Genomic DNA, 27,764 nt, shown 5'->3' on the forward strand with positions numbered 1-27,764 from the left:
AATGACACATGCTGTAAATACAGCATCATGAATAATTTTGGTCAGATCCTTTAATCCAACTCCACCTATAAAGCAGTTTGCAGCAGCTCCTCCTGTAACTTCTGCAAATGTGCCCCAGGTAAAATCCCACATCCCTGGCCCAAGGATGCTGTTTGGCCTTGAAACACAATTTAAAGTCTCTTGTTGGTGGACTACCCTCAATTTTCAGTGCTAGTGTGGGACTCCAACTCCCAACCTCCTCCACGGGGGAGGCTTCTGAGCAGAGCTGGTGTCTCCAGGCAGCCAAGGCCCAGCCATCCCACATCTACATAAAATTCATCACTTGAAAGCTCCTGTATCCATCCTGCACAGAAAGAAAGCCATACCAAAGCTAGCAATAAAAATTATAGGTAATCATTCAGGAAGGATCCCCTGCTTCCACATCAACTGCCTAGAAAAGTTTCAGTTCCACTTTTTTTTTGATCTTAGAAACAATTCAGACATTTAACTGTGCCATCAGATGAGGCAGGAGTCATTTATGGAAGAAAGTTCTAAGTGGCCTTGACACACAAATAGAGTCAATTAACCTGCAAAGAGAAGTCAGGGGAACAGGCTGATGAAAAAGCAGCAGTTACATAATTTGTCCTGGGCTCAGTCTGTCTGTTCTCAAAGTCAGCAGCTTGTCCTACTGAGGATGAGGAGCAGTGTCTGCCCAGCCTCCCCTGGCAGTGCCTCCTCGCCACCACTCCTGCCCGAGCAGCTGTACTGCACCCACATCCCCTAAAACATATTCTCAAACTCCTAATCCCTCCCCCAAACCCCAAGAGTCAGATTCTTAAACTCCTTTGGGAAAACAGCCAAGGATCCCACCCTGCTGTGAGGGGACTCTCTCGTGCTGGCACCAGACCCCTCTGGCTGCACAATCCAGGCTCACCCGTCACAGCCGTGTCCCGTCACGGCCGCCTGGGTGCCGAGGCTGCACCGACACTCGCACATCACAAGGGCAGTTACTCACATCCTCGGGGCTCCCGACGTTGTCCTCTGCCGCCGTGAGCTGAGTGACGCTGTGGCCTGGCACAGCCACGTGTCCTGGCTCGGCGCCTCCAGCCTAAAGCCTTGATGGAGCAAGTGGAGACCGCAAGGAGTTTAAGGGTAAGAGCCCCTCTGACACAGAGCTATTGGCAAGAAGGTGGTGACCAAGGTGGCCTCACTGTTGAGCAGTTTTCTTACATCTAAATCTATGCAGCGTTACAGAAAGGACAAACAAGCTCATCAAGAAGCAATTTTCTCTTGCAGCAGCCTGGACCCAGCTCAGCCAGGTGGCTCCAGACCTTGGTGAGAGACAGCCCCAGTTGGTGCTGGCTGGAGGTGCGAGCCTGGCTGGGCAGTCTGGGATGAGCTGGGCACTTGAAAGAGAGCTGGGGAACCCAGGCTGCTGCCAAAGGGGAGCTCACTGTTGTATTATTGCACTAAGACATTCAAAACGGTATCTGACACAAATGCTGAAAGAGAAAAAGTAACACACACCGCTGTTGAACAAAAACTGCAAGCCTTTGAATGGGAGTTGATTCATTCTTCATGGTTATCTTCAAATGCACAGCTCTGATCTCCTCTCTAATCACATCACAGGGTCAGAAAGGAAGCATGGAAAAACACAAGCCAAGCAGACCACATCACATGTGTCTCTGAAGGTCTAAGGCAAGAGAGAAACCAAAAGGCAGCATCTGGAAAGTTTTACTTTTTATTTTTCTAAAATACAAATGTCTGTCTTGTGTTAGTAACTTTAATATGATAGGCCAAATGCATCCAGTAAAAAGGAGGCACTGGCTACAGAATTCAAAATACTGAAGGTATTTTCTGGAAAGAAATTTATTCTGTTGATCTACACTTCAGATATAACATTGATTCAAATTCATTAGTTATTATTTTTACATCAGAATCTTTGAAGTTTGGGACTAATAAACTGGAACTTGAAAAGTTTTTAAAGTAAACTCCTATTAATGTGTAGATATGGATCCATAAAAAACATAACCAAGAATTTTATATACTTTATTAAAAGATCAAAAAATAAACAATAACAATATAGAAGTAACATACTAAAATGAGTAGCATTATGCACATTTCTAAAGCACGTACAAGCACTACAGCAATATAATGTGGCAAAAAGAAACATAAATTCAAAGCGTACACCCTGTTGGTAGCAGTTGAGGGAATGAACTATCCTGTTATGGAACTGAAATACTGCATTAACCTACGCCTGTCTGGATCCAATGATATTTTAATTTCTTACAATTCCACAGGGCTAAGTGTAATCATTTGTATATATTTTCTAAACTATTCCATTAAAATGATATCTAATGTTTCCCTTACTTTGTTTTACCAGAAACGCCTATGAAAAGAAGAATGTGCTTCAAAGATCTACTTTACACAGTACAGTATAAATGTTTTTATATATTTAAATTAAAATTTGACAATTTAGGAGAACATTCTTTCTTTGATTTTAGTGATTGCCTAAAATACAATTCTCTATTTATAAAAAAAAATAGTGATCTTTTGTCAGGTGATGTAATAAAGGGTGAGGAGTCAGTTCATTTTCATGATCTTAAAAAAAAAATGAAAACAAAGCTAATTGGAAAGAAAAAAAAAATCCCATAATCCAATCTAAGAATGGTCTTATCATCCCCTCATCTGCTAGGATACAAAAGCCATGGCAACAAAATCATTTGGCTTCCACCACTATCAAATAGCATCTGTGTACAGTAATAAAGAACTGGAACCTTGTAATTCGGTGTCAGGTAATTCTCTCTGTTGTGTGTTTGGAAAAATAACTTCATTTTATTTAACAGTTGTGTTATTTTGCATGTTTAAATATCTCCTTTGAGAGGCATATAGAGTTATTTTTGATGATAGAGGATGTCAGTAAAGATCACTAGCAAAGATTTTAGCAGTGTTGTCACGATCATGCTTGTACCCCGACAAAGTTTGACCAGCTATGATTCATTTCACATAGTGCAAAATATTTTTCTCTCATAATCCTAGAAATGAGAAAGAACTTGATTATAGAAACTGATGATGGCAAAGGGAAGCCATAATCGTGTGGTGCCTTGAACTAGCTGATTATTTAGTATTAAAATCTAGGTTATTATATAACACCATGGAGAGAAGCAACATCTGATTTTTCCTCATTTTAAAGACCCTGGGGCTGCTCCAATTCAGCAAACCACCACTTGCACAGCCCCGTGGTGCAGGGTGGGCTGGCTGGGCACACCCTGGCATCACCAGGGGTCAGGAATGCTGGCCAAGGAACAGCTCTTGGGCTTGGCAGCAACAGCTCAGCCCCCAACCCTGGGGCATCCAGCAAAAGGGTGACAGTCACATCGGATGCCACCTCCCACCAGTTCTGCTCTGAGGGACTTGCCTCACTGCTCAAGTCAGGACCAGACCAGACTCATGGCAAAACCAGTTACTTTTCTTAAGCACAACTGGGGCTTGGGTAAAAAAAAAAAAACAAAAAAAACCCAAAAAAAAACCCCAAAAACCCTTAAAAAAATCTAACAAGAAGCGAAACTTGTTCCAATCAAAAATAAATGGGTCAACACAGGCACTTCAGCTGCTCCAAAATCCCCCAGCACTGCAGAGTCCCAGCAGTACCAACACAAACAGGAACAAGAAGCTGCTCACTGAGGGGCCACAGCTTTGCTCTCCTTTGGTGGCAACTCAAAGGGGCTTGTTAGTCCCAGTCTGGAGCACCCAGCCAGCCACAGTGCCACCAGCCTCCACCTCCCTGTCCCAGCAGCACTACCAAGTGCCTCTCAAATAACACCACGGCTGTCACACAGCAGAAAGAACTGGTCCCAGATAATTCCAACCCATCCCTGTCCATTTATGGCTCACCAGCTCCTTCCATTTTGTTACCTTACTCTAAAAGGTTAAAAAAAAAAAATAAAATCAAGCAGTTGTGACATTTCAAATTCACTCTGGGATTTAAAACACTCGCCACAATGACAGTCACCTCCCACAGAGAAACACTTCAGACAGAAATAGGATTAGGTGCTAGGAAAAATGTGTGTGTGCTGCCATGGACCTACCAGTCCTAACAGGATTCACCGAGAACACAACCTATCAGAAACATGACCTGGGGTGTATTTGAAAATGTAGGCTGATTAAAAAAAGTAATTTGAATCTTTGCTAGTGACCTTACTAATTAATTCCACACCGTTTCCCATTCTCTGCGCTGCAGGTTGGAGCTGACCTGTTATCAGTCTGCTGTATAATAAGCTATGGCAAACTACAAAGCTTTTACAACAGCAAAGCAACATCATGCTTTCAGATAAGTTTTATAGCAAAAAACTCCTCCTTTTCAAAGCCTTAGTAATACCTATCTCTTTTACAAACTTTTCCTGTATTATTACAGACTTTTTATATTCAAAATAAGTTCCAAGGATTTCTTTCGTGGACTATGTACATAAGTGCAAAAAAGGTGTGTCTCACACATTCGTACACTAACTGAATCAGTTTAACTGCAGCATATTTGTATCTTCAACACTGTTACGGGGTCATTCCACAATATTTTTTTTTCTTATGTACAGTTTTTGCTAATATAAATTAGTATTAAAATAGTTATATGCTTAATTATTTAGCCCTGATCATAACGTAATTGTGTGAGTGTCCAATTTCTGGAGAAAAGAAAATTGCAGGCAAAACTACAGTACTGAAACTGATTACTTCTGAATTCCCACCTTGTGAATGGATGTGAAATGAAAGCAAGACCGGTCACTATGTTGTAAATACAGGCTGCTGTGTTTCCGAAGTGAAAATACTGTGGAATAACCCTTGCCACACAACAATTTCTACAAGCTATAAAACCTGACTCTAAATCCATGTGTTGTAAACTTCTTGACTGAAAAAGTGACCTTAAAGACACAAATTCAGCGTTCACATGGGACTTTGGGATTTTAAAAATATTCAATCATATCTTTATCTGACAGTATCGAACTGTACCTTTAACAAGCTCATACTGTTACACATCACTTTTAATTTACATGTGAAAATTTCACAAATAATGTATACAAAGGTAGCCATGTTGTAGTTTTGTTGCCATAGCAACAACAACTTAATATAATTAGTTAACAATGAATCTATCATTGTAGGAGTTACATACAAAGTTAATTTTGTTCTTAAACTGTAAACTATACAAACTAGTTATGGACTGTATTCTATACCTTACCATGCTTCAGTGTTGGTTTAGAATATAACTAAATGGGCTGAATACATGTATTAAAAATTTTAAACTTTCTCTAACTCTCCTTCAAAATTAAATTCATTAGTTACTAAAGATATCAAAAAAAGCAATAATGAAAACCTTAAAAACTAATGGTAGAGAAATGAAAATATATGACATGAATTAATGCGTTGTAGCCTAGTAACAATGAGTTGTAGCTCTATTTACATTTGGATTAGGCTATCAACTATTTTTTTTTTTAAAGTTATTACAGTCTTTAACATACAGTATATACTCTAAGGCCTTCAACAGGCACATGGTAAAATCAGGTCAATATCAAACTAAATCCATTCAACAGGAATGGGAAATTAGATTTTCCTCATAAATTTCACCTTTTTCAATTTGCATGTCTGTGAAATGTACAAGGGATAAACAAAACGAGGACTCCAGTTTCTCAATCGTTGTGTACCCGGCGTGTCCTAGAGCTACTCCTACCGCGCCAGCGCCAGCCCGAGCCGGGCCGGGCGACCTCGCCGGCACACGCGCGTCCCGCTCCGGCCACCTGTGCCACCAAGGCGCGCCCGGCCCCGGTGCCAGCTCCGCGGGGTCCCCGCTCCAGGGGACAGCGGGAGGAGCAGCGGGACCCCGGCCCGGCCGTGCCGCCCTTGGGGAGCGCCCGAGCGCGGAGCGGGGCGGCGGCTGGAGGAGAAGCGCGTCGGGAACCCGCGCGGGCTGCCCGGGGAGGGAACGGCTTCTAGAACGTTGCGATGCAAAAATACACAGTCAAAAATCATCAGCTAAAAATTCCCAACTAAAAAACACGGCTGATTGTGAAATCATGTTCCAAATTACTAAAAACACTGTATTTAACAAAAATAATCTTAATAGTTTTATGAATCCATTTTATTTTAAATCCCTCTTTTATTGTCTGCTTATGTTACAGTTTAGTAGTAGTACTTTTTATTGAAACTACTAACAACCTTTTTTCGTGAAAATGATCAATCTCAGCTTTCATTTTCCCTCTGCATGACCCGTTTTATCCAAGTTTCAGCATTTCTTGCATATTGTTTGCATAAGGCTGAGAGAAATGGACAAAGAGAAATAACTTTGGATAAATAAAAAATATAGGTTCATGGAAAGTGGGAAGCTTATAAAAATGTCACTAAAATTATATTGATTTAAACAAACTTACATACATCTCTTGTCAAATAAAGGATGATATTCATGCTTTTATGACATTTGTTTAGAGTCACTAACTAGCTCGGTGACTTTGTAATAGTCTATTTAGGAAATTTATAGTCTGGCGACTGGTTTCTTTTTCTTTTCTTTCTTGAACAAAGAAAATTAGAGCAAGTCATTGCACAACTAGTTTAAATAGTGCTACCTCAAAATGGCATTTTTGCCGAGATTGTTTTGAATTTGGTGAAGTTTAGTGCTTCAAGCTTTTCTTTCCTTAAACTCATTTACAAATTAACTCTAAATTTGCCAGCAATATAAAAACTGTTGTGGCACCTAATATAACTACCCTGAACATCCCTCATTGGACCTCTTTAATAAAAAATAATCCTTAAACGCCTTTTTTTTTTCAGTGCTTTAAATGTGACATGAAAACAGCTGTATTCTAGGTTTACATTCTATGCACATCTATGCCAGATGTTTAAGTCGATAAATAAAATAGGAGGTTACATCAAAGTTTCAAGATATACAAAAATCCATTTAGCACTGAAAAAATTTCAACCTCCTTGAACTCATAAAGCCATACAAGCTTGAATGCATCCTTTCTGGCTTAAGAAGATCAGCTCTGTTCTTTGTTGAGGCACTGGCACAGGTTGTGCAAAACCCATTTTTGATACACAAATAATTTCAAACAGGAAGTACTCAAATCCACTTTTTCCACTAACAATGTTATGGTTTCGGGAAACAGAAACACAGTGGTGAAAAGAACAGGTATGTGGTCGCCAATACAAATCAGAGTCACTGATTTCAGGCCACCGCACTGCTTGTGAGCACAGATGGCTGGGGAACATCCATGGACACAAGCGACTGTCAAAACTCAGGGTCCATAAAGGAGGTCTTGGGGGGGATGTTGTTTTCCCCTTTCTATCAGGGGGTTCAAAGTCTGACTTTGGGGGTTCAGCAGACTTTGGTTCAAAGTCTGCTGAATTGAACAAAAAGATTCCTCAAGGCCTTCTTGAGCTGGGCTCCTCAAAGGTTCATGCTATGAGTGAGTCTCCACGGGCAGATGGTCAGAGCCTGCCCCGGAGTGCACAGGCTGCGCCCTGGGTGTGCCACCATCATTCATGGCCCATGGAGATACACATCTAGCAAACTGCCTGTGCTCATACTGCAGGAGAGGGGGCAAAGAATATCTAACCAAGGCCAAGGAACTGGGAAAAGAGAAGAAAATCTGGTTGTCTGAATTTGGCACTCTACAGGACCACTCTGAGCTCGGGGTGGTCGCCCCTCCAGACACTGTGAGCTGGCCTCTTGCTTGATTCTCTTTCTCCTTGTATGGAGTTTGTGGATTTACAGCAGCAAATCCACCTCTTCCATAATGCCAATGATACTGTAGAGCTGTGGTAGGGACGAATTAGGCAGTATCCTCAACCAAAATGCATTTCTGCAGCCAGATTGTTCAGCAATGCAGCATAACGACAGGCGGGGCTGTCCAGGGTGCACGGGCTGAAATGGTTTTATTCGTGCGTATGAGAAGGAGGTATTGAGAACTAGCCCTTGTTGTGCAACAAACATTGCTCTTGATCAAGTAGAAGGTGCCAAAATAAATCCACTGACCGACAGGAACTCCATTAAGACAAATGTTTATCTTCAGCAGCAAGCTTATGCTGAACTTTTTGCTGCTTTGTTACTGCTGTGTTTGCTTTAAAGGGCCACAGATCACAGGGCGGAGGTGGGGGGGAAATAATCACCCACTTATGGAAAACAGTGATTAAATAAATGGGGCATGCTGACAAAATTTCAACAAGAGACACATAATATAAAATTTTAGGCCAAAATGTTTCAGCATGCTTGGTGGAGACAAGCCCCAAGGCTCAGTGCTACCCAGCCTGGGCTGAGCCATGGCCCCGGGGCCCTCCCCAGCCAACGGCTGGCACCTGCTCCTCTCCAATGCAATGAGCTTTTTGCCCAACTGAAGCTGTCTCACTCCACCACCATTTTTTTTGTTGTTTGTTTCAACTGCACCATGAGAACAGCGAGAGAGATTGTGCGCCGTTTGCAGCTGAGAATGCACTTCAATGGACAACAGAGCTGCAGAAATCCCTTGATGCTTACTCCTCTCTGAGCAAATTGTTCCTGTCCCCTTACTGAGCCTGGGCTTTTGTGGTTTTTTTTCCAAAAGTTTCCAGAATCAGCTCATTGTATTGAAAGAAGAACCCTGAACTGGACTAAAATGACAGCTGTCCTTTCACATCACATGTACTAAAAATTTGGAGACTATCTGAAGGCAAGTTTTAAATGATAAAAGGAGCATTTAACATAAGCAACTTAAGCTGACATTAACAGCAAAATCCAGCAAAGGGCAGAACATTCTGTGTCGTGTTTTTCAAGCACATAATTCCTGTTTCCCACAATAACATTTTTAGTAAAAAACAAACAAAACCCCATAAAACCTACAGTATATGAAAACTTAAGACATAACAATAATGAAAAAATGGTATTGAGTATACTTGATAATGATGTACACTTTAAAACAAATCAATAGACTATGATGTAAACAAAACAGTAAGATAACACTTTAAAAACAAGACAAACATTTATCCATCGATAGTATACAGTAAACCAACAGTCCGCTGTGCATATGCACTTATCATGATGGTAGTCATAAAATGATTAAGTGTGTTAAAGTAATGTGTTATAAAAGTCTATTATAATTTCCTACTTGTATATCTCATATAACAGAGCGCTGTTTGTTAATTGTTTCTATAGTGCTTTTTTTTTTTCTTTTTTTTTTTTTTTGACATTCCCATTGATCAGTTTTTGGTTAACATGTAGGCTGCAACAGGCTTACTGTAGAGGTGGTAGAGAATGATAGAGGGAAGAGAGGAATATATACAGAAAGGCCATGCGCAGCTTCCCACCAAGAAGTCCTGGTGCTCCATAATTTTACTGTTCAGAATTTCAACATGGTCTGCTGCAGGGGAAAGAAAAAAAAACAACAACAAAGAAATAGTGAGAAGTTAATACATCTATATTTTAAAAGTCATTCTAATACATTTACATCCTCAATGTGTTGCCCAAGAAGTTGTCATTACTGCGTTGCAGACAGACATTTTATTCCGTTAATTTTCTGATGTAGGGAGAAATTGCCAATAACACACTTGTCATCCTCTTAAATCTGCACTTACGACTCTCTCTTTCACACAATGACAGGACAAATAGTGAAAGAGGGATGTGAACAAATAACAGTCTTGATTTTTGGATGGGATGCCAAGTAGAGGGTGGCTAAGGAGAGGGCCAAAGGAATCCCTGATCTGTGTTAGCTCTTGTTTCCTTTAGACAGTCACATTAAATCTGATCCTAAGGATTTAGGCAACTAAGCCCAGAGATAAAACAGTGACACAGAAACCCTGTGCTCAGGGGACCCTCTTCTGGGAGCAAATTGCCTCTTTGAGATGTACTCATGAAAATCCTCCACTGAAGGACCCAACAAGTTATCCCCTGCAGAGCCAGACCAACCAGCCTGGCTACCAGGACTATTTCAGCCATGGAGGAAAAGAAAAACATCTGTCAGAGCAGCAAGTGTTTCAGTTACCAAAGTCCCACTAAGGGAAAGTCTCCTGAAAAAATGCTGAAAACAATCTTAAAGACTTCAAGATGAAGCTCTTCCAATCAAATGATCTCCTTATTGGGTGGAACAGGCTGGTTTACACATGTTATGGAAATAGGTTAACATGTCATGTCTGTCATTTGGAACAGCAGTACAGTCTAAGCTGAACACTTTCACTAATGTGATTAGCTTGGTGTCAGCCCTCATGAACAGGGTCCACAGCCACAGTTAGCAGGTCATGTATACATATGGTATTTAATTAAGGTCAGCAGAGATAAGGGCCACCACTGAGAAATTAGTTTCTGTTGATTGCTAATAGATATCATTACAGAATTGCTTGCCAAATTAATTTCCAGTATTTAAGGACTTGCCTGTAATATGTGACCTAGGGAAGAAATGGGCTTGCATATCTGCATTACTAAATGGCTGCTTTGAGAAAGACCTCTTGTTGAATCAGCTGAACTGCTCTTTACTCTCTTGAGGTAAAAAAAACACAGTCAAGAACTGAAACTACCCAGAGATTTTAGCTCATGAACATCAGTTAAAACTCAGGAAAAAAAAAAAAAAAAAAAAAAGCAATGGAAAAATTACACCACTGCTACGGCTGTGAAATAGTACTCTGTAACTCCAAGGACAAATTCCTCCATCACTCCCCTTAGAGAAAACTATCATCTTAGAGAAGCCCAGGATTGGCAGGTGGGGTGAAGACTATGTTGCTTATGACATTCATTCTGGTCTCCAACCCACCATGAGCTAGGCCCTCTCTGCACCTGACCAGAAGAGTTCTGCCCAGACCAAGCCAGCCTTGCAGATGCAGTGCTGACCCAATCCTGCTTACCCCAGGAAAGAAAATATGTCAGTAACAGCAAAAGAGAAGTTACACCTTTCCAGCTGACTCATTACCAGAGTAGTCTTTGCCATCAACACCGCAAATCCCTGAGGCATCTGCAGGCAGCTGAGAGCTGTGCAGAGCAAGAGCAACCTGGAAACAGAGCCATGGGACTGGGGGATGCACAGGGAGGCTGCAACCACCACAACACAGGTACTTGAGACACAGGAAACTCGTTATAAACCACGGGGCTGGTCCGTGTCTGTGCTGCAGCAGCTGAATTCCTGTTGAGTCGGCAGAGCATGAAGCCAATGGGGTCCCATGGGCTCAGTCTCTCTGCCTGAGCCAGCCCTGTGTTTAGGGGACGCAGTGCCCATGTACAAATCAATACACCATAAAGAGAAATGCCAAAAAGGAACTTACTGTTCTATTGGGAACTTCTACATCTGTGAAACAAACATGCTGCTACTCAGGTCATCTACTGATAACTGGGATATCTACAGAAAAAAAAAAAAAAAAAAAAAAAAAAAGAACACAACACATTAAAACATTGCCTCGAGATCAGACTGATCATTCTGTCTTCAGTATAAGGTTAATATGTACATCAAAGTCTTATAAAACAGGATCCACTCCCAAGTCTTTATTTTGCTACACTTAAAGTACAATGTAGCTGCACCACTACTGATGCCTTGTGGAGTACCTGGTGATTGTACTGGGATTTTGATTCCATAGACTACAAGTAAAACAGAAATGCCCTGAAACTATCTAGCTCAAACAGGACTCACACAACCACAGAGCAACGCTGCACAGGAATTTCTGCTTTCCTCTCATGACCAATACAAGTCTGAGTAAGACCTACTCTACCTGAAAATAACAACAAAGCACAGAAAAAGACTGGCAATTCTGACTGCAAGCAGTAAAACACTGCCTAAGACTTATGCAGGCAAAACTCCTACTGAAATCCTCATGACCTCACACCAGCAAAAGCCTAGAGGATGCCCCCAGAGACATTACTGGCATTCAGTATGGATAACAGCCTCCTACAGAGCAAAGTGACACCCCGATTTCTTTGCAATAGTTCTAAACCTGAGAGCATGACAAAAACACTAAAATTAGTCCTGGGGAAAAATTTTTTAAAAGAGTGTTTGAAATGTCTCTGGTCTAACTGGGAGAAGTTGTGTCACACCAAATTATCAGGACGCATCACTAGGACAGGTTGTGCATTTACAGTTCAGGACTGGTGCAGAAGCAGCCATCACACTCAGTATCCTCAGAGGAAAGTTTTGGAGAGAATTATGGCTCGGCAGACATGCATGGAATCCTGTACACTTATGGCAGTGCTACAATGGCACATACTGCACATCCAGAGTCCTCTCTGTAGGGATGGGTGACATGCTATTGGCATTAAAAAAACTTCACACTTCACAGTCTCCCCCCGATTTTTGGTTGTTTGGGGATTTTTTTTGGTAGTTTTTAGAGTCCAATTTTGTGGCGGGGGGAGGCCACTTTGTATTTCCACTTCCACTTTCCAGTCCAGAGAGGAAAAGCCAAAATACCACAGGGAAGGATGCTCAGGGTGGTATTTCTGCTTGAGACTGAAAGCAGAAGTGCTGCAGGTCTTGCGTGACTCTACGCTCGGGAGATTCCCCGCCCATTTTTGGAGGACCCGGGGGGGGGGAGGTGTGTTTTTGGAGGAGAGCCTGCGCCCCTGACAATCGCCCATCCCTACGCTCCGGCCGGGCTTGCGCCCATCCCACAGGCGGCAGGAGCGGCCCCTCTCGGATCCCCGGCCTCACGCACACACGCACACGCTGCCTCTGCGCTCCCCGGCCTGCGCCGAGCCGGGCGGGACGGCGCTCGACCCCGCGCGGGATCCAGCCCTCGCCCGGTCCTCAAGATCTGAACACGTGAAAGAAAGCCATTGAAAGGGCCAAACCTGATTGGCGGTAGCTGTTGCAGCGAAGGGGACGCTGGTGGCAGGAGTTGTTGCTGCAGACACAGTGGTGGGCGTAGCACCGTGCATCATGGGCACTTTCGGAAGGGAACCATGGAAGCGACATACAGGAGGGTGGAGCGTATATATATTTTGTTTGTTTGGTTGGTTTTATGTAACCATGGCAACATGTGGTGGATTTGGGGGCGTGGCAGGAATCACAGCAACAAGCCATGTGACATCGTCATGAAGGACACATCGGGGCGCAGCATGCAATCACAGTGCAAAGCAAGACAGCGTTGGGAAAAAAAATAAACAAGAGAGAAGGGGAAAAGCCAATTACAATTATAATTAAGGAAAAAACCAAAACATTCTCAACACTTAGTACATTTATAAGCAGAACAATGATGTATTAGACTCCGAGGGCCAAATTTCCAAAGGGGGGAGAGGATGGGTGTGCTAGCAAAAGCCCACGTCAGCTCGCACCCGTGGGGAGTTAGACACAGCCAGTGCACGTTCCTTTGGGTGGGGACATTTTGGCAAGCGCACCCTCCCGCCCACCTGGGAAAGCTTGTCCCCTTCCCTCCCCACCCCGTCCCCGCCAGCAACCAGAGGTACATGATGCACTTTGCAGCGGCTGCCGCAGCCCTTTCACCAGCTTTTCTCGCCTCTCTCTAGCAGGGACAATGTTTCGGCACGGGACAGAGCTGGAGGCACGGCAAACGAGCGGCTGGCAGACTGAGCTCTCTCCGTACAAATTCAGCATGCTTCCTTTCCACTCTAATTCTACAGGATTTGGCAAAACTCCTCTTGCAGGGTGGGGGGATGGAGAGGGGAAGGGACAGAGAGGGGAAAAATACACAAATGCATCTGAACAGCTACAATTTGCAGGAAGAGCATCCAAAAGTACAACACGGCAGCAGGGAGCTTGGCAGCCTCCTGAAGCTGCACGTCCCGCAGAGCACGGTGCTGGAAGGGATGCTCTGGTGCACACACGGGCATCCCCCAAACCCGAGGGGGGTTTGTGGGGCCGAGGAGCCCACAGGAAGGCCCAGCCATCCCCACAAACATGCGGTAGGGAAGCAGACTTGCCTTCCCCTCCACCCCAGCAGCCACGGCCAGCCCCAGCAGGGAAGGGGCGTGCCTGTGGCTGGGAACGCTCCGGCCACGGGATGTTGGAACGTGTGGGTTGGGGTTTCCTACAGGCAGAGGTGTATTTGAGGGACTCAGCCCCTCACCATGCAAGCAATGTGTCCTCCCTTTACTATAGGGATAGGCAGGTTCAAGAGCAGAGTGTTTAAGCCATTCATGCCAGAGCTTCCAGACCTGCTCTTGGAAAGCTTTGCACCCCCCCACCAGGGCTCCTGCCTCTCTCCCTCTGGCTAAAGCAGGCACACACCTGGATGCTGGTAGTCTTGCGCAACCTCGGCTAGAGGATGAAAGCTCAGCTTTCACCTGCCCTGCTGTGCCCAGCAGCTGTAGACAAGAGGGGAAGGTCCTCAAAGGCCTGCAGAGGTTTAATCAACACCCAGATGCTGAGCCTGAACAGAGTGGATCCCTGCAGCACTAATGAGCACGTACTCATTGCCTCCCTGCATCCCACGTGCACCTGCAGCGGTACCTCCCTATGACCTCCTGTACCTGCACACCTAACACTGTCCTACAGAGATGACTCTCCAGCCAGTCCATGGTCCAAACCCTGTTTCTCTCACCCTGCTCTGGCAGAGGGGCTGACCCCAGATGTATTCCTCCTTAGCACCTTGTTAAACCAGTCTCCTAAAATATCCTCAGAAGGACAACTGAAAATCCAAACTTAAACCCGCCTGTTGCTTGATACAAAATAAAACAAAAATAAACCAACAGGATCCTCCCACTTCTACTTCCTTGTGTCAGATGACTTAAATGGGTTGTAAAGACATTTAAGTGAAAGATTCTTGTCTCTGAAGCGGAACTAAATAGGGGTGGGAACACATCACCTTGGATTGTCTTATTGTAAGTCACATGAAACACTGCACTGCACAGAAATTAAAAGGGATACAACCATTTAAGCCTCAAAGAAGACAGCAGATAGACAGTCACACCACTCAGCCACCCAAGTTCTCACTGATGCATACTAACTTGCAGTCTCTTTCAGATTAGGAAAAGTTGAGAAGTTTGTGTAGAAAAACCTACCAACGCTTGCAGTGGGTGTCATGCACAGAACTGACCCTGCACACCATGCATTGAAGCGTGGAAAGATGAACAAAAGGGATATTTCATTAGTGAAGCTTCAGTGTTAGATATCACTTTAACTAAAAAGCAGGTATTCTCTTTGCAGCATTCAGTATTTAAGCACATGCAACCAGATTCTGCATATTGGTACAACAATAGTTTAAACTCAGTTTAAAGAGATCATAGCAAACCAAATTAGTTCTTTAATTCTTGAGTAGTAGAGAATAAACTCCTCCCACCTTGGTATTAAATGATACGATTGATCCCAGAAATCAGGGTTGTTTGAGATTTTTTGGGTATTGGGTATGCTGATTTATTTCTGATTGTGTCAACAGAAAACAAATTGCCTTTAGAAGAATGTCATACTCATGTTAAAATTGACTTTCCAAAAGTAATTTACTCCCGCAATCAGGGACTGCGATTCAAAGTCTCTAGTTTAAGCTGAAAGAGGCATTTATTTTTCTGGACTCCAAAAAATTGCAGTGGTGATGCCATTTTCAAGAGACAGCCTGACACCCCTGTGCCATGGCAACCCATGATGCTGATCTCTCAACAACTGAACAGGAGATTCTAAGAAAAGCAACCGCTCCCTTCCCCTCCCCACAGTGAGAGCTGCGACGTGCCACCTCTCTGCTTTGCCCTCCTGAGCACAGCCAAGGCTGAGCCCAGAGCTGGAGTCTGATGTGTAACATAAATTCATCACAGATCTGTCCTCTGACTGGAAATTTGCTGCTCTGCCCAGCATTAATGTCTTCAGACAGAACAGGTGCCAGTAAGCAGCCCTGTTATGCATCAGCCCTGTGTGTAATTTCATTGCCACGAGCCCAGTACCCAGCACAGCGAGGGCTGGGCACAGCTGATTTATGTTGCTCCATCAGAAATGCCTGTCTTTATGTCAACTTGGGCAACTGCAACCTTGAGGACGAGCAGTGTGTAGCCAGCTGGGGACTTGGCATTCCCCAAGGTGTCCATGTTTCCTGAAGAAGTATTTCACTTAGCACCTGCCAGAGCTGTGGTAAGGTCAGCTCAGCTCAGCCCAGCCCCTCCAACGCTTTGCAGAGCACAAGGTAAAATGCTACTACATCTCTCCGCATGAGAATCCACTTCCCTGAAAGAACATCTTGGTAGCTGCTGAGTTCTGAGTGTTTCCAAGGGCTCTCATAACAGAAAGGCTACATGAGCACAGGGTTTAGGTCCCTGCTCCCTGGACCCACACTGTACCTTGCTCTAAGGACCAGATTGTCTCTAAAGTTTTTCCCCCAACCCCAAAGAACAACAGTGCCAAGGTGCAAATCCAAGTGGGTTCACCTCCAGGGGTCAGCCCAGAGAAACACTCTGTATTTTTGTAAGTATCATCTGACAAGTAAATACAGCATTAAACATTAAAAACACAGGGCATTAATTTTCCCATGATACTTTGAATGATAATAATGATACTAAAATATGAGCTATAAACTCTGGAATATTCCTAATTCAGCCACTTATAATACTTTCCACTCCAAGCAGGTTTTGTTTTCCATTTGGCTGCAGTTAATTGGCCAGTCAGCAGACAGTCACATCTGCCACATTAATATTTCCAGTCCTGTAAGAATTATTGAATTGCATCTTTCAATTTAACTCTGAGACCTTAAAGGTACAATAAAAGCTGGGAGTTAAATTGCTTTTAAAAAGCTTAGGGTATTGTACTAGTCAAAAGACAAGGAAGAGGGAAATATATGCCTTTAAAGAGGATTATATAATTTGTATTTACTAAAGACTAACCATTCCCTCTATAAACATCACAGCTGCTGCAGTATGTAGGTCAGTGAGATACAAGCTCATGGAGGTGCCTACAGCCTCAAGAGAGCAGGCACAGAGGTCTACAGACATTTTAACATGAGTCCAAAAGAGCACTATGCAAGAATCAAAGAATTAATTTGGGATTAACCAGTTGAACCATAAGGAGGAAAAACAGAAAGTATGAATTCAAGAAACATGCAGACATTTTCCTTAGTTTTGACTGCTTTAAAAAAACCCCAAACCACACAAAAAAAAGGCTAAGAAGGATCTTTACATGTGAAAAGCTCTAAATTGTAGTAGGTGAAGGGGAAAAAAGTCAAACAACAGATGTTAATTTTTCATCCATTTTTAACATGAAGCTACACACCAGTATTATTTTGCTAAAGACTCTTACAAAACTGCTCATTAGCTGAACACCAAGGTCATAAAATAAACAACCATGATGATGGGAAAGCAAAGAGACACTTACCTGTAGGGATGAATGTAGGCTGTTGCAACTGCATGTTGGCTAGAGCCTGTTGGTAGTGGAAAACGCTTGGGTTAAAGACTGTGGTGGCACCATTGTTTTTTTCAAGTGCTGGCCTCTTTGGTAAAGGTTGAAGTGCACCAGGCGGCAGGGCCTGTGGATAAGGGAGTCATTAAAGACAAGTGGAGTAAATAAAGGGGCCCACATGTAGGTCAAGCATGCAATAAATAATAGGGGGTCTTGGCTGCAAATCACCTGCAACTCTATCAACTTAGCGAGACAGGAAAGAGAAGAGCAGCTAAGTCACAGTACGAGTAGTAGGCGAAACAACAGCTTCACTAGGTAAGCAGTTAGTAAATGCACCAGGAGGAGGCGCAGAGTCCAGAAAGAGGAGGGATGCTAAGGAGCTTTTGAGCAGGACTGACTTGGGTACAGAGGGAGAAAAAAGCACTGGGAAAAGGAAGGGGAAAGATGATCACCTGGACAGGATGCTACAAAGAGCAGTTGCAGGCAACAAGCATTAAAAACCCCAAAACAAACAGGGAAAATACAGTAGATGACTATTTAAAACCTAAGAAGATTAGCATAAGCAACAAATGCCATGGAAAAAAAACGGATGCTTGTCTCTGGTTCAACACCTGCCTACATGTATGTGTGCATGTGTGGAAGTGTGCACACTGTGCAGCCAACCCATGTTGTCCAGATGGTAAAGCTGTGGCTGTTGCCAATTATACACATAACATTACATCCAGAGTAAAATGCATTTCCACTTGTTAGTAGAGAGGCTGAGCAACATGGTCAAGACCAGGCCTGATTCTCCACCGCTCACACCAGAGGCAAAGCCCACCACTGGCAGATTTGGACCAGATCCCACTTTATAGAAGGTGGCCTCCATCAGTCAAATACTGCTCACTCATTATTAACAGTGGAAAAAGCCATTGACAAATCCCTTCTTTTCATTCTATCACACCACCAGGCTTCTTCCAGCCCGTCAAACCTGTTTCATGATCAGACTTGGTAAAAAGCATTAACCCAACTCAGGAACTTTTCTCAGTGAGTTACTCATCATTCATCCAAGCATGTCTCAACAGCAAAGTAGTATGTCAGGTTCTTAAGAGACAGGAATGTTTCTAATGATTTACAGCTTTTCATTGTACCCAAGTAAGAAACCACATTTTTTTTTCTCCACATTGTGATAGAAAAGGGTCTTTTTTAATTATGCCCCGCAGTCCTTTTGCACGTAACACTCCCATTGACGTCAATGAGATTTACGCACGTGGAAGTCATGCAGAATCAGGTCATTTCTGACTAGTTGTTAGTCTGTATCATGTAGCAAAGCAATGGCTGAAAAACAGGGTTATCACTCCTACTTTTATTTTAATAGGTCACAAATGAATGGTAGGTAATAGAAAAGGTTTGGCTAATGAAGGGTTAAAACTACAAACACACAATACTCAGAAGGAAGGACACAAGTAAAGAGATTTTAAAGCGTTATGAAGATCAACACACAACAGAATGTAAGTGAAAGCTTGCAACAGTTTGTCGCCATCTAGAAACAGGCTTCACTTTAATTTGCTATAGGAGACTGCTCATCTGAGAAATGTTAAGCAACATACTTCCAGGCAAAACATTACTCCATCCTATCTCTACTCACATGGTTGCTTTTGGGTGGTTTTAATATTAAAAAAGAAAATTAGAAGAAATTGCACTTGCAAAACTGCCCTCAGACATGCACACATCCTTTGCCTGTGCTAGTGGGCATCTACTCTCAGCATTAGGATTTAATCTTCCTAGATTTCTTCTGTCTGCTACTAAAAAACAGCAGTCAAAGATGGGACAATATTCTCAGACACAGACACCAACATCTTTTACTTAAGATGCATATTTTAGGATGATGTATGACTTTCCATTTCTAGGTAAGCTTTCATTGGTATCTGTGTTAAATCTGCCTGTTATCTACAACTTGTCTATTTAATGATGGCTACATGCACGTTCCTCCAGGCATGGGACACATCTGCAGCTTACACAGTCTGGAGTAGTTTCATGTACATCACAGAGGTTTTACAGCTTTAGAACAACTGAAGAACTTGCTACTTAAATTCATGCTCCTTATGGTACACAATTGCTAAATAACCCTTTTCAGACACTTCCAAAATCTGCCTCAGAAGAAGAATGTACTAATTATAGCAAAGCAACTGTGCCAGGCACATAATAGACTTTTGACTCCCTGCTTCTTGGCCAAAGGCTGTCACCACCCTAAACCCCACAATGGCAGTGCCAAAAGCAGAACAGCTGAAGGCTTTGAGACTGTGCTGTCATGTCCCGGCACACCACAGGACAATTCCAAAGCACAGCACTGCAGTCAGAGGGAGACACCAGCAGGTCCCAGAGATGTCAAGACACATCAGACTATCCCATCACTTCTCCAGCATCACCTTCCCTCCTGACCTGCTACAGCCCCCTGGGAGCAAGGGAAAGAAAGGAACAATGGCAGTCTCACTGGTGCTCACTCAACAGCAGTCAGGTGGAGAAACACAAATAAATGCAGTATTTCCAGAGTGTTCTAAAGAAACAAGCATTCTGCAGCAGTTCCTGTGCCACCTGATGTCCAGCTCTCCCATGTGGGCTCTGTGGCCAGGGGAGCTAGGAACCCATCTTGATCTGCTTCTGGTTTGACCCAGCCCTGTGGGTCACCCCTCCAACCCCAGCAGCTGCAGGAGTGTTCACACATGAGACACAAAGATGTGCTCCTCCTGTTGCCAACCGATCTTATTTTAGATACCGAGGTGTAGGAGGGCCCAAGGAGACAGAACGATCTGGCTTCAGCCCTTCCCCAGCCCATGTGCTGAGGTAAGAGCCTCAGGCCAGGAACACACTCACTGAAAGGTCCATCTATAATGCCTTGAAGAGGCATCTAAAATTGCACATGAGGAAGCTGGGCCAATACAGCTTCTGCACGGGAAGCTGGCAGGGACACGGGACGAAACAAATGTGTCTCATTTGACACGGGCGACAATTTTGTATCACTCGGGACACGCAAGAATCGTAGCAGCTCACAGGGATACAACATTTCTTTCTTATACCACATCCTGGTTCTGAAGGAATCCCACACACAGAATATACAAAAGGCAACAGAGACTCCTCACCACCAAATTCTGTAGCTAGTGTCTCCACACTCCAGCAGATGAATTAGACTAAACCCTCCTAAGAACTTACTTGATGAGTCCACCTCATCCAGCTGCTTGTGCTTTCCCTCTAGACAAGCTCTGACCACCACAAATACAGCAGCAGCTCTTGGGCAGTAACTTTTCCTGACTTTATTTTTTCCCTGTGTGTTTGTGTGCACACATGGGTATGCAATCTTTGCAACAGGATCTGGCCATCTGCACCAGTCAAAGGGTTAATTCAGTTCAGAATCCATGTGATAGTCCTGCACTGATCCAAACGAACAATTTCCACTAATTAAATGCCAGGCAGCCTCCCATTTTTGGGCTGGGAAAGCCACATTCCTGCTCAAATGAACATCTGAACAAAGAGGCTTGTGCCACTTCTCTGCATGGCACGGAAAGCAATTCTTCAGCAAGACTGACTGATAAAAACACACTTCATGCTAAAGTCAGAATTTCCCACGTGCTGGTTAAAAAACCTCTCCTTATTTTTTGCAAGACAAGAACTGGATTAAATCTTTGCAACAAACAATTTAATTGCACCTCCAAGTTCCCCTCAGATCTCTATCTCCTGGGACCAGCTCACACTTTCACCCCTCTGCATTCAGCAAAGAGGGGCTGGGTCTGCTGCCAGGCATGACAAACACAGAATGATGTGAGAGAGGGCAGAGGTAGCACCCGTCCCCTGGCAAGCAGCAGAAGCAAAGTGAGCAGTTTCCCCTGAAGATCATACATGCCCTTATCACTATGAAGGGCTCAGAGGAGGTGACATATTCCAACAAGTGGCTGCAAACCTTTCGATGTGTCAGAGCGGGAAGACTCATACAAGCAGCTTCTCTCGTAGGGTTTGTTCAGTGGGGGAGCAGTTATGGGCTCTGCCACTCTCTGCCAGACCAGGTCTCCTCACAGTGGTGGCTCTTGGAGAGGGCAGCTCTGCAGGTCCTGCCTGCGCTGGCTCTGGGGCCGTGTCTGTGTCAGCCGTGAGCAGAGCAAGTGAGAGGCTGTGATGTCACAGCATCATTCCACCACTGCTGGCAGAAGCTGGGCCCTAGCAAGGCTTCCTACTGCAGCTGCCTAAAACTCTGATAAGGAAGCCTCTTGACTACTTAAACCCAAAAATAAGTCTTTGGAGAGGAAGGGGAACAGATGAGCTTCTCCTCCCTAGCTCTGGGAATGAGAAGCAACATCAGCTTGATGGTTTCACAGCTCCTATGTGTTCACTCTTCCCTCTCCCTGCTATAGCTGGGCAACAGGAGCTCTCTTTTAAAATGTATTGTAGCCTTTATTATTTGGGAAAACAAGACAGGGTTTTCTTCTATGGAGCCAGGACTGACAGCACTGTGAGGATGGCCTCTGCCTCACTATGAGCATCACAAAGCCAAGTAAAATATCTTGTTTGAAAGTCATAAAACAATCAAAGACAGCATATATGAAGACAGCTTGCAGGCAGAACCTCAGGGAGCAGATCCCATGATTGAGACTGAAGCAAAAGGCACCCAGAGTGTGGTCCCTTTGCTGACACTATGCCACTGGGGAATGGGGGATGAACCACAGACAGAGCCAGCTGAAGGGACAGCCATGTCCCCAGCTTACCCAACACATGAGCCAAGTCCCACACTGAACCTGCTTCAGTTTCCAGCACAGATCCCCAAGGATGCTGTTTAGCCCTCTTCCCCCTAAATCTCAGTTGTGCTCATTACACAGAATGCTCTTGTGCAGGGCAGTTACCAGCATGGCACTGCCAGGCAAGGCTGTGATGTTGGGAATGCAAAGTTACTGGATCTGTCGTGCAACCACCCAGTCCTGTGGCATTTAGAGCACACTGCGGACCTAACGAGCTAAATTCTTAAATTCTCCCTCAAACATTGCATCTTGTGACTCCAAAGCTGCCAGTGTTTGGAAAAAACACTTCAAAAGCCAGAGCTGCCTCCCCCTGAGATTATTCACTGTCTCCAAAACACAGCTAGGCTTCAGGAGGCAAAGCTCAGACTGCGTTAATGGATGGTGTGTGGGGCACAGGATTGGCATGTCTGAACGCACACTGAACATTTCTGGCTGGGATGGGCAGTCTCCCCGGGCACTAACACCACAGACCAAGAGCAGAAGGCTTTCATGCAGATTAAGATGGTTACGTGCAAAGCGAGAAGGTGAAAGGTCCAAGTACCAGGTCAAAGGTTGCCTCGAGCGGTCGCTTCAGTGATCTGACAGCTGGCTGAGTCTTAATTAGCAGGCAGCGAGCACATGATGGCAATGGGCCGGGGAGGGGGATCAAGCACAGTAACAAAAACAGCAAGCAGAGGTGTGTCAAGAGAGAGCAACCATTTGGGAAGGCGAAGAGAAAAAAAAATTAAAAAGTGAATGCGTTATACAATATATTAAAAAGACGAGGCATGCACAACATGGGGTGGCTGGGTAATTACCTGGCCTAGTGGCAAGTCAGTTATTTTGCCTCGGTAAGTTTTAAAAGTAAAGAAATGTCATCACAGGACACGTGCTTTGGAGCTTCATCACACCGGCTGGCACAGCAGGGCAGGAGCGCTCAGGGATCAGCACCTGCACAGGGACTGGCACTGGGCTCCAGCCCTTATGCTGCAGCTACACATCATGCAGAGGCCAGCAGAGCACTCGTGGAGGGGAGAAGGACCACTGGAAAAGGAGGGAGCTTCAAGCACATGCTAAGTGCTGTCCTGAACTGGGGGCAGAGCCTTACCCAGTTCATCCAGTGCTGCACTGACTTCAGCCAAGCAGGAGTGAGTAAAGCTGCTACTTGTGCACATCAAGTAACTGCAGGATTGGGTCCCTCAGAAATGCTCAATTTAGATTTGAAGTCATTCTAAATCTGTTTTAGAACATAGACCCATAGCCTGGCATCTGTTTTTTCCTCCAAGAAAATGGAGCATCTTTCTTCCCTTCAATAAAGTCTTATACCTCAACAGGTACAGTAAATGCATCAAACCTTGAAAAGTCAATGAATAATGTAGGCTGTTTTGGTAGCAGGGGTGATGCAACAAGCCATCAATAAATATTTTAAAGGTTCTCGTTAACAGCATACAAATAGGGTTAATTACATTTTTAAGAGAAGCCAGCTGGATGAATAAAACATGCATTGGCTTTGGTTAAGTAGCAGTGTCCTAGATAATTAGTGAAAAAGTAAAGATTCAATTGTGAAGAACACAAGAGTTTCATTTCAGAAGGTTATTTTTCAACAGACCTGGACTCTTATTTCAACAACAATTTCACCAATAAAACAGTAAGAAAACTAATAAATAAACTCTGCAGGACAAATAAATACTGCAGTATAAATTAATTGTTCAAATTACATTCCAGGTAATATTGATGCTACAAGAAGGGCACTTCTTTAATTTCTAGAACTGCCCTGGTACTGCATTAAATTTCATTATGAATTAAAAGCAACCTCCTTTACTACCTTAAAAAAACCAAAAAGGTATTTAGAAACATTTTAGTGGCCTTAATTCTAAATCAAAGAGGAAGCAAGAGCCTTTTTAATATTAATTAGAAAAGTTTTAAGAAATCATAGAAGAGATGGAAGGGACCTCTAGAGATCAGCTAGAACAGCACCCTGCTCAAAGCAGGGTCAACTACAGCAGCTTGCTTGAGACTCCATTCAGGTTCAGATACAGGTTCTCAGAATCTACTAGGATGGAGAAACCTGTTGTAGTGTTAGACCTTTCTTTGGTAAATAAGTTTTTTCTTACGTTTAAATGGAATGTCCTGAATTTCAATTTGTGCCCATTGCTTCTAATCTTTTCATTGGGCACCACAGGGAAGAGTTTCCCTCCACCTTCTTTACCTCCCACATGAGGAATTTGTGCACATGGCTAGGATCCCCTGGGCCTCTTCTTTCCTCCCCAGCTCTCTCATCTCTGGAATTAACAGGTCCCATTAAACCAAACGCAACAGAGTGGCAAACATTTATGTGAGCTAGGGGTCACCTGGTGAGTCTTCCTTGACTCACGTTCAGAACTGTAGATACAAGTAGTCACAATTCAACTTAAAATGCAAGTGGGACCATCTCTACCAGGTACAAAGCATCAAACAGGTCAGGAAGTCATCCTTGTTTTGTGTCTTGTAATTTCACTAAGTCTTGGCAAAGGCATCAGACACAAGCTTGCTAAGCTCAGGCAACTGATATCATCTGCTTTTTGCAGAGAACAGGCCAGGTTCTCCCTGGAAAGGATATATTGTGCATTGAGGAAGCTGAACTGACCCCTACGACTCAGCCAGGGAAGGTGTTGGGTGATGCTGCACTTGCACTCATGTCACATCACAATGTCATGTCAGCAAATCACAGGGCTGGGCACCATGTCCCTACCTGGTGAGATGTACTGTGCCACTGAAGGCTTCATGCCGTGGTGAGCACAGAGACAGGATGAAGAGATGGGATGCATCTTGCACATGCTCTCGGCTCTCCAGTCAGCCATTTACAAAGCTCTCTACTTTTCCACAAATGACACATGGAATCTCTTAGCAATGGAAATGCAGCTTGAGAAGAGCTCTACTTACCATTGCAGCTGCAGCTGTCTGGTTCACCTGGTGTTGAGCTGCCTTGATTTTGGCTTGCAGGTGTGCAGGGGGATGAAAGTACTTGCATTTCTCCCTAGAGCATCGACCTTTGATGTAATCCATGCAAACTGTAACAGTATTTTCATTTGTGTCTATCATTGCAATATCTATAGGGTGAGCATAGCGGCAATCATTCTCACCACGTGTGCAATTTCCACGCTGAAACTCTCGACAAACCTTAAAAGAAAGTCACATTGTTGAGCAGAACATGAAGTTACTTTTCATTCAGTATTTTCAACACAGCATATCAGTTCAGTTGGCCACATTAAACCATGTGTATATTCTAAATCCATCATCTGGGGTAGCACATATATCAACAGACACAGGGGCAACAGGTTCTACTCACAACTGCTTCAGGGGATGAAAAAAACCACAATGTTAATAAAGCCAATTACCAAATGCAAGTGAAGTAAAGAATTTGTGCAGAATGGAAAGTGACCCCAGAAAATCAATGTCATTTTGACAAAACTTTTGCAGTTCAGGATTTCTCCCCTGCCTCTAAAGCTTAAACGTTAATAACTCTGTCATTTGTGTCTCACCTGGATTATGTATTTGTTATGGAGCCCACTCTTGGGCAAGACATTTAATTTTAAATGATGCATGCTACTGCTATTTGCAACAAGTACTTTTTCTTAAACATGAGGTGCCTCTTTCACACAAATAGTCTCCCTGCCCTTCACAATAAAACCCCGACCCTGGCATTATGTGACAGCACATTTGGTCACACAGCAACGTGTTTGAAGGTGTTGCCAAAATTACTAGTTGTACTAGGATCTCGCAGATCCTCCTAAGTTATGACCACTGAAGCATCAGGGGCAGAGGAAAAGGTTTCACAAAAAATCTGCAAGGTTTCTTGTCTGAAGAACTGAGAGAAGTGGTTGAATAATATAGCAAGTGGCGTAGCTCACGTACCAATGTGCAATCAGTCTGAGTGTGGGGAAAGGTGAGACATGAGCAAGGCAAGATAAAGTACAAAACAATGTGTTTTGAAATTACACTCTTCTCTGCTATCTTCCCATGTTATAATTTACACCTGCAGGGGCCTCTGGATTCAGGTCCTCAGCCCTTATCTCCTGCAGAGTCTCTGCTTAGGGTTTGAAAGACATTTACAACTCCTCCACGATTAAGTCCCAGCATGTCCAGCCAACTGGGGAGGGAGACACGTCTTTCCAACACCACACACTCTCCACTCCCATCAGTGTAATGCTTAAAGCTTTCAGTAAAAGCTCAATAAGCCCATGTCTAGAAAAGGGAAACATTTGTTATCTCCAAAACATCGCCCACCCAACAAAGTTTAAGAGCAGACCATCTACTTGGTTTTTTGGGGTTTTTTTAAGCATGGCAGATCACATACAAAAAACCAATCCTAACCCTTCTCTAATACCCACTAATACCAGAGGAGTGAGTTTTCCCAAATTTCCAAGGATTTGGGAAAAGGCCCCGCAGAAGTGTCTAGTCTGGCAGAGAGCAGCAGCCCTGTGCTAGGAAAGCTGCAAGTTCAACTCTGAACTGTGCTGCATCAGGTCATTTTAGCAGAGAGCAACAGCTGGGACCACATGTCCTGTTCATCCCTGTCAGCAGTATTGTATCAGATGTCCAAATACCTCCAGTTTATCCGTACGCATCAGTTTCTGCCCAGCAGAGCCTCCCGGTACTGTAACAGTAGGATTTCCAGAAACCAGGACAGGAGTATTTGGTAAAAGCTCTGCAGGAACTAAGCCCATCCCAGGAGAAACATGACTCAGGTAGGGACTAAAAGCCATTGTGGGGCTTGTTGCAAGCGATGGAGTCACAGGAAACGTTGTCTGTGTACAGAAAGAAGAAAAACAAAATATTAGTTAAAAAGCTCTGTCTTGGATTTCCCATCAAAGCCTTGCATCACACTTCAATCCTTTTAGACAATTTGATTAGCCACATCAAAATGCTGTGCTCTCCAATCTATTCATTTATTGCCATTTATTTGCGATCCATTCGCTTCTCCTGACTCACAGATTTGTGACTCATCCTGAATACAAGGCATCTTTATTTGTCAGATCAAAGCATATTGATGATCTTTATAGTTTAATGACACAATTAAGAATTTCATGCCAGCAATTAGGGCAGGCCCAAATTAAACAGACTTCTCATTCCCAAATATACATCTCTGCTTCTTTATGCCTACACCGCAATGCTGTAGAGAGACTCCAAGGTAAATTGCAGCTTCAGGACCTGGAAGCAGGTAACCCCATTAGCTGCACTGCTGCTTCCACCATCAGCCTGCCCTGAGCTCCACGTTGGCATGGCCGATGGGCCTCAGGTTAGACCAAAGGCACCATTCAGTCAGGTGAGCTAACTCTGCTGCAGTATGCTTTGTTGGTCAGGCATCCTGCACATCTGGGGTTGGTTTCAGAGTGTCAAGAGAGTCCAGGCAAAAGCCGTTTTGCAGAAGGATCTAAGCCTGTGCTCCATGTGAACGGCAGCAAGAGGACACCAAACTCATTCATGTCACAACATGCCAGATCTCATGGCTTTGGCAAGAGCAGGTGAGTCTTGGGCTTGGAATAGCAAGGACAGAGTGAACCAGATGAGATGGCTCAAGTGGACTAGTGCAAGGTCCAAGACCCCACCTGTGCTACGAGGAGCCATATTCTCTTTGAGACAGAACAACAGGCCCTAAAGATCTCAACCGCTTCAGGTCTCTACATTGTGTTAGGCAGGTCCTCTGAGAGCAACAGAGCTTCAGTGCTGGGGGCCGGAAACACTTCCCTGACCTGAGCTGATCCAGCAGCGCTCATCTGGAAAAGGATCTGCTCTGCTGGCAGGCAGGTGA

At 44.0% G+C, this 27,764-nt stretch overlaps 1 protein-coding gene across 11 annotated transcripts in view; it reads right to left on the reverse strand.

The window, feature by feature from the left end:
• Positions 1-1,706: 1,706 nt before the first annotated feature.
• The window catches only part of MBNL3 (muscleblind like splicing regulator 3), a 59,627-nt gene continuing 33,569 nt past the window's right edge, over positions 1,707-27,764 (reverse strand). Inside the window, exons 3-10 of one of the 11 annotated variants that reach the window (XR_008433364.1) lie at positions 26,560-26,760; positions 24,896-25,132; positions 17,208-17,358; positions 14,921-14,956; positions 12,752-12,846; positions 11,239-11,312; positions 9,298-9,350; positions 1,707-6,278 (exon numbers count right to left, since the gene is read on the reverse strand). Coding sequence is in view for 6 of the 11 variants with exons in the window: in XM_053955444.1 (XP_053811419.1) it covers positions 11,256-11,312; positions 12,752-12,846; positions 14,921-14,956; positions 17,208-17,358; positions 24,896-25,132; positions 26,560-26,760 (777 nt within the window). In the remaining 5 variants the exon portion in view is untranslated. Of the gene's footprint in view, positions 9,351-11,238; positions 11,313-12,751; positions 12,847-14,166; positions 14,256-14,920; positions 14,957-17,207; positions 17,359-24,895; positions 25,133-26,559; positions 26,761-27,764 lie in introns of those variants that run through there. The other 10 variants (XR_008433363.1, XR_008433362.1, XM_053955447.1 and 7 more) reach the window with 10 other exon arrangements.

The sequence above is a fragment of the Vidua chalybeata genome, chromosome 14 (genome assembly GCF_026979565.1).
Source record: "Vidua chalybeata isolate OUT-0048 chromosome 14, bVidCha1 merged haplotype, whole genome shotgun sequence".
Lineage (NCBI taxonomy): Eukaryota > Metazoa > Chordata > Aves > Passeriformes > Viduidae > Vidua > Vidua chalybeata.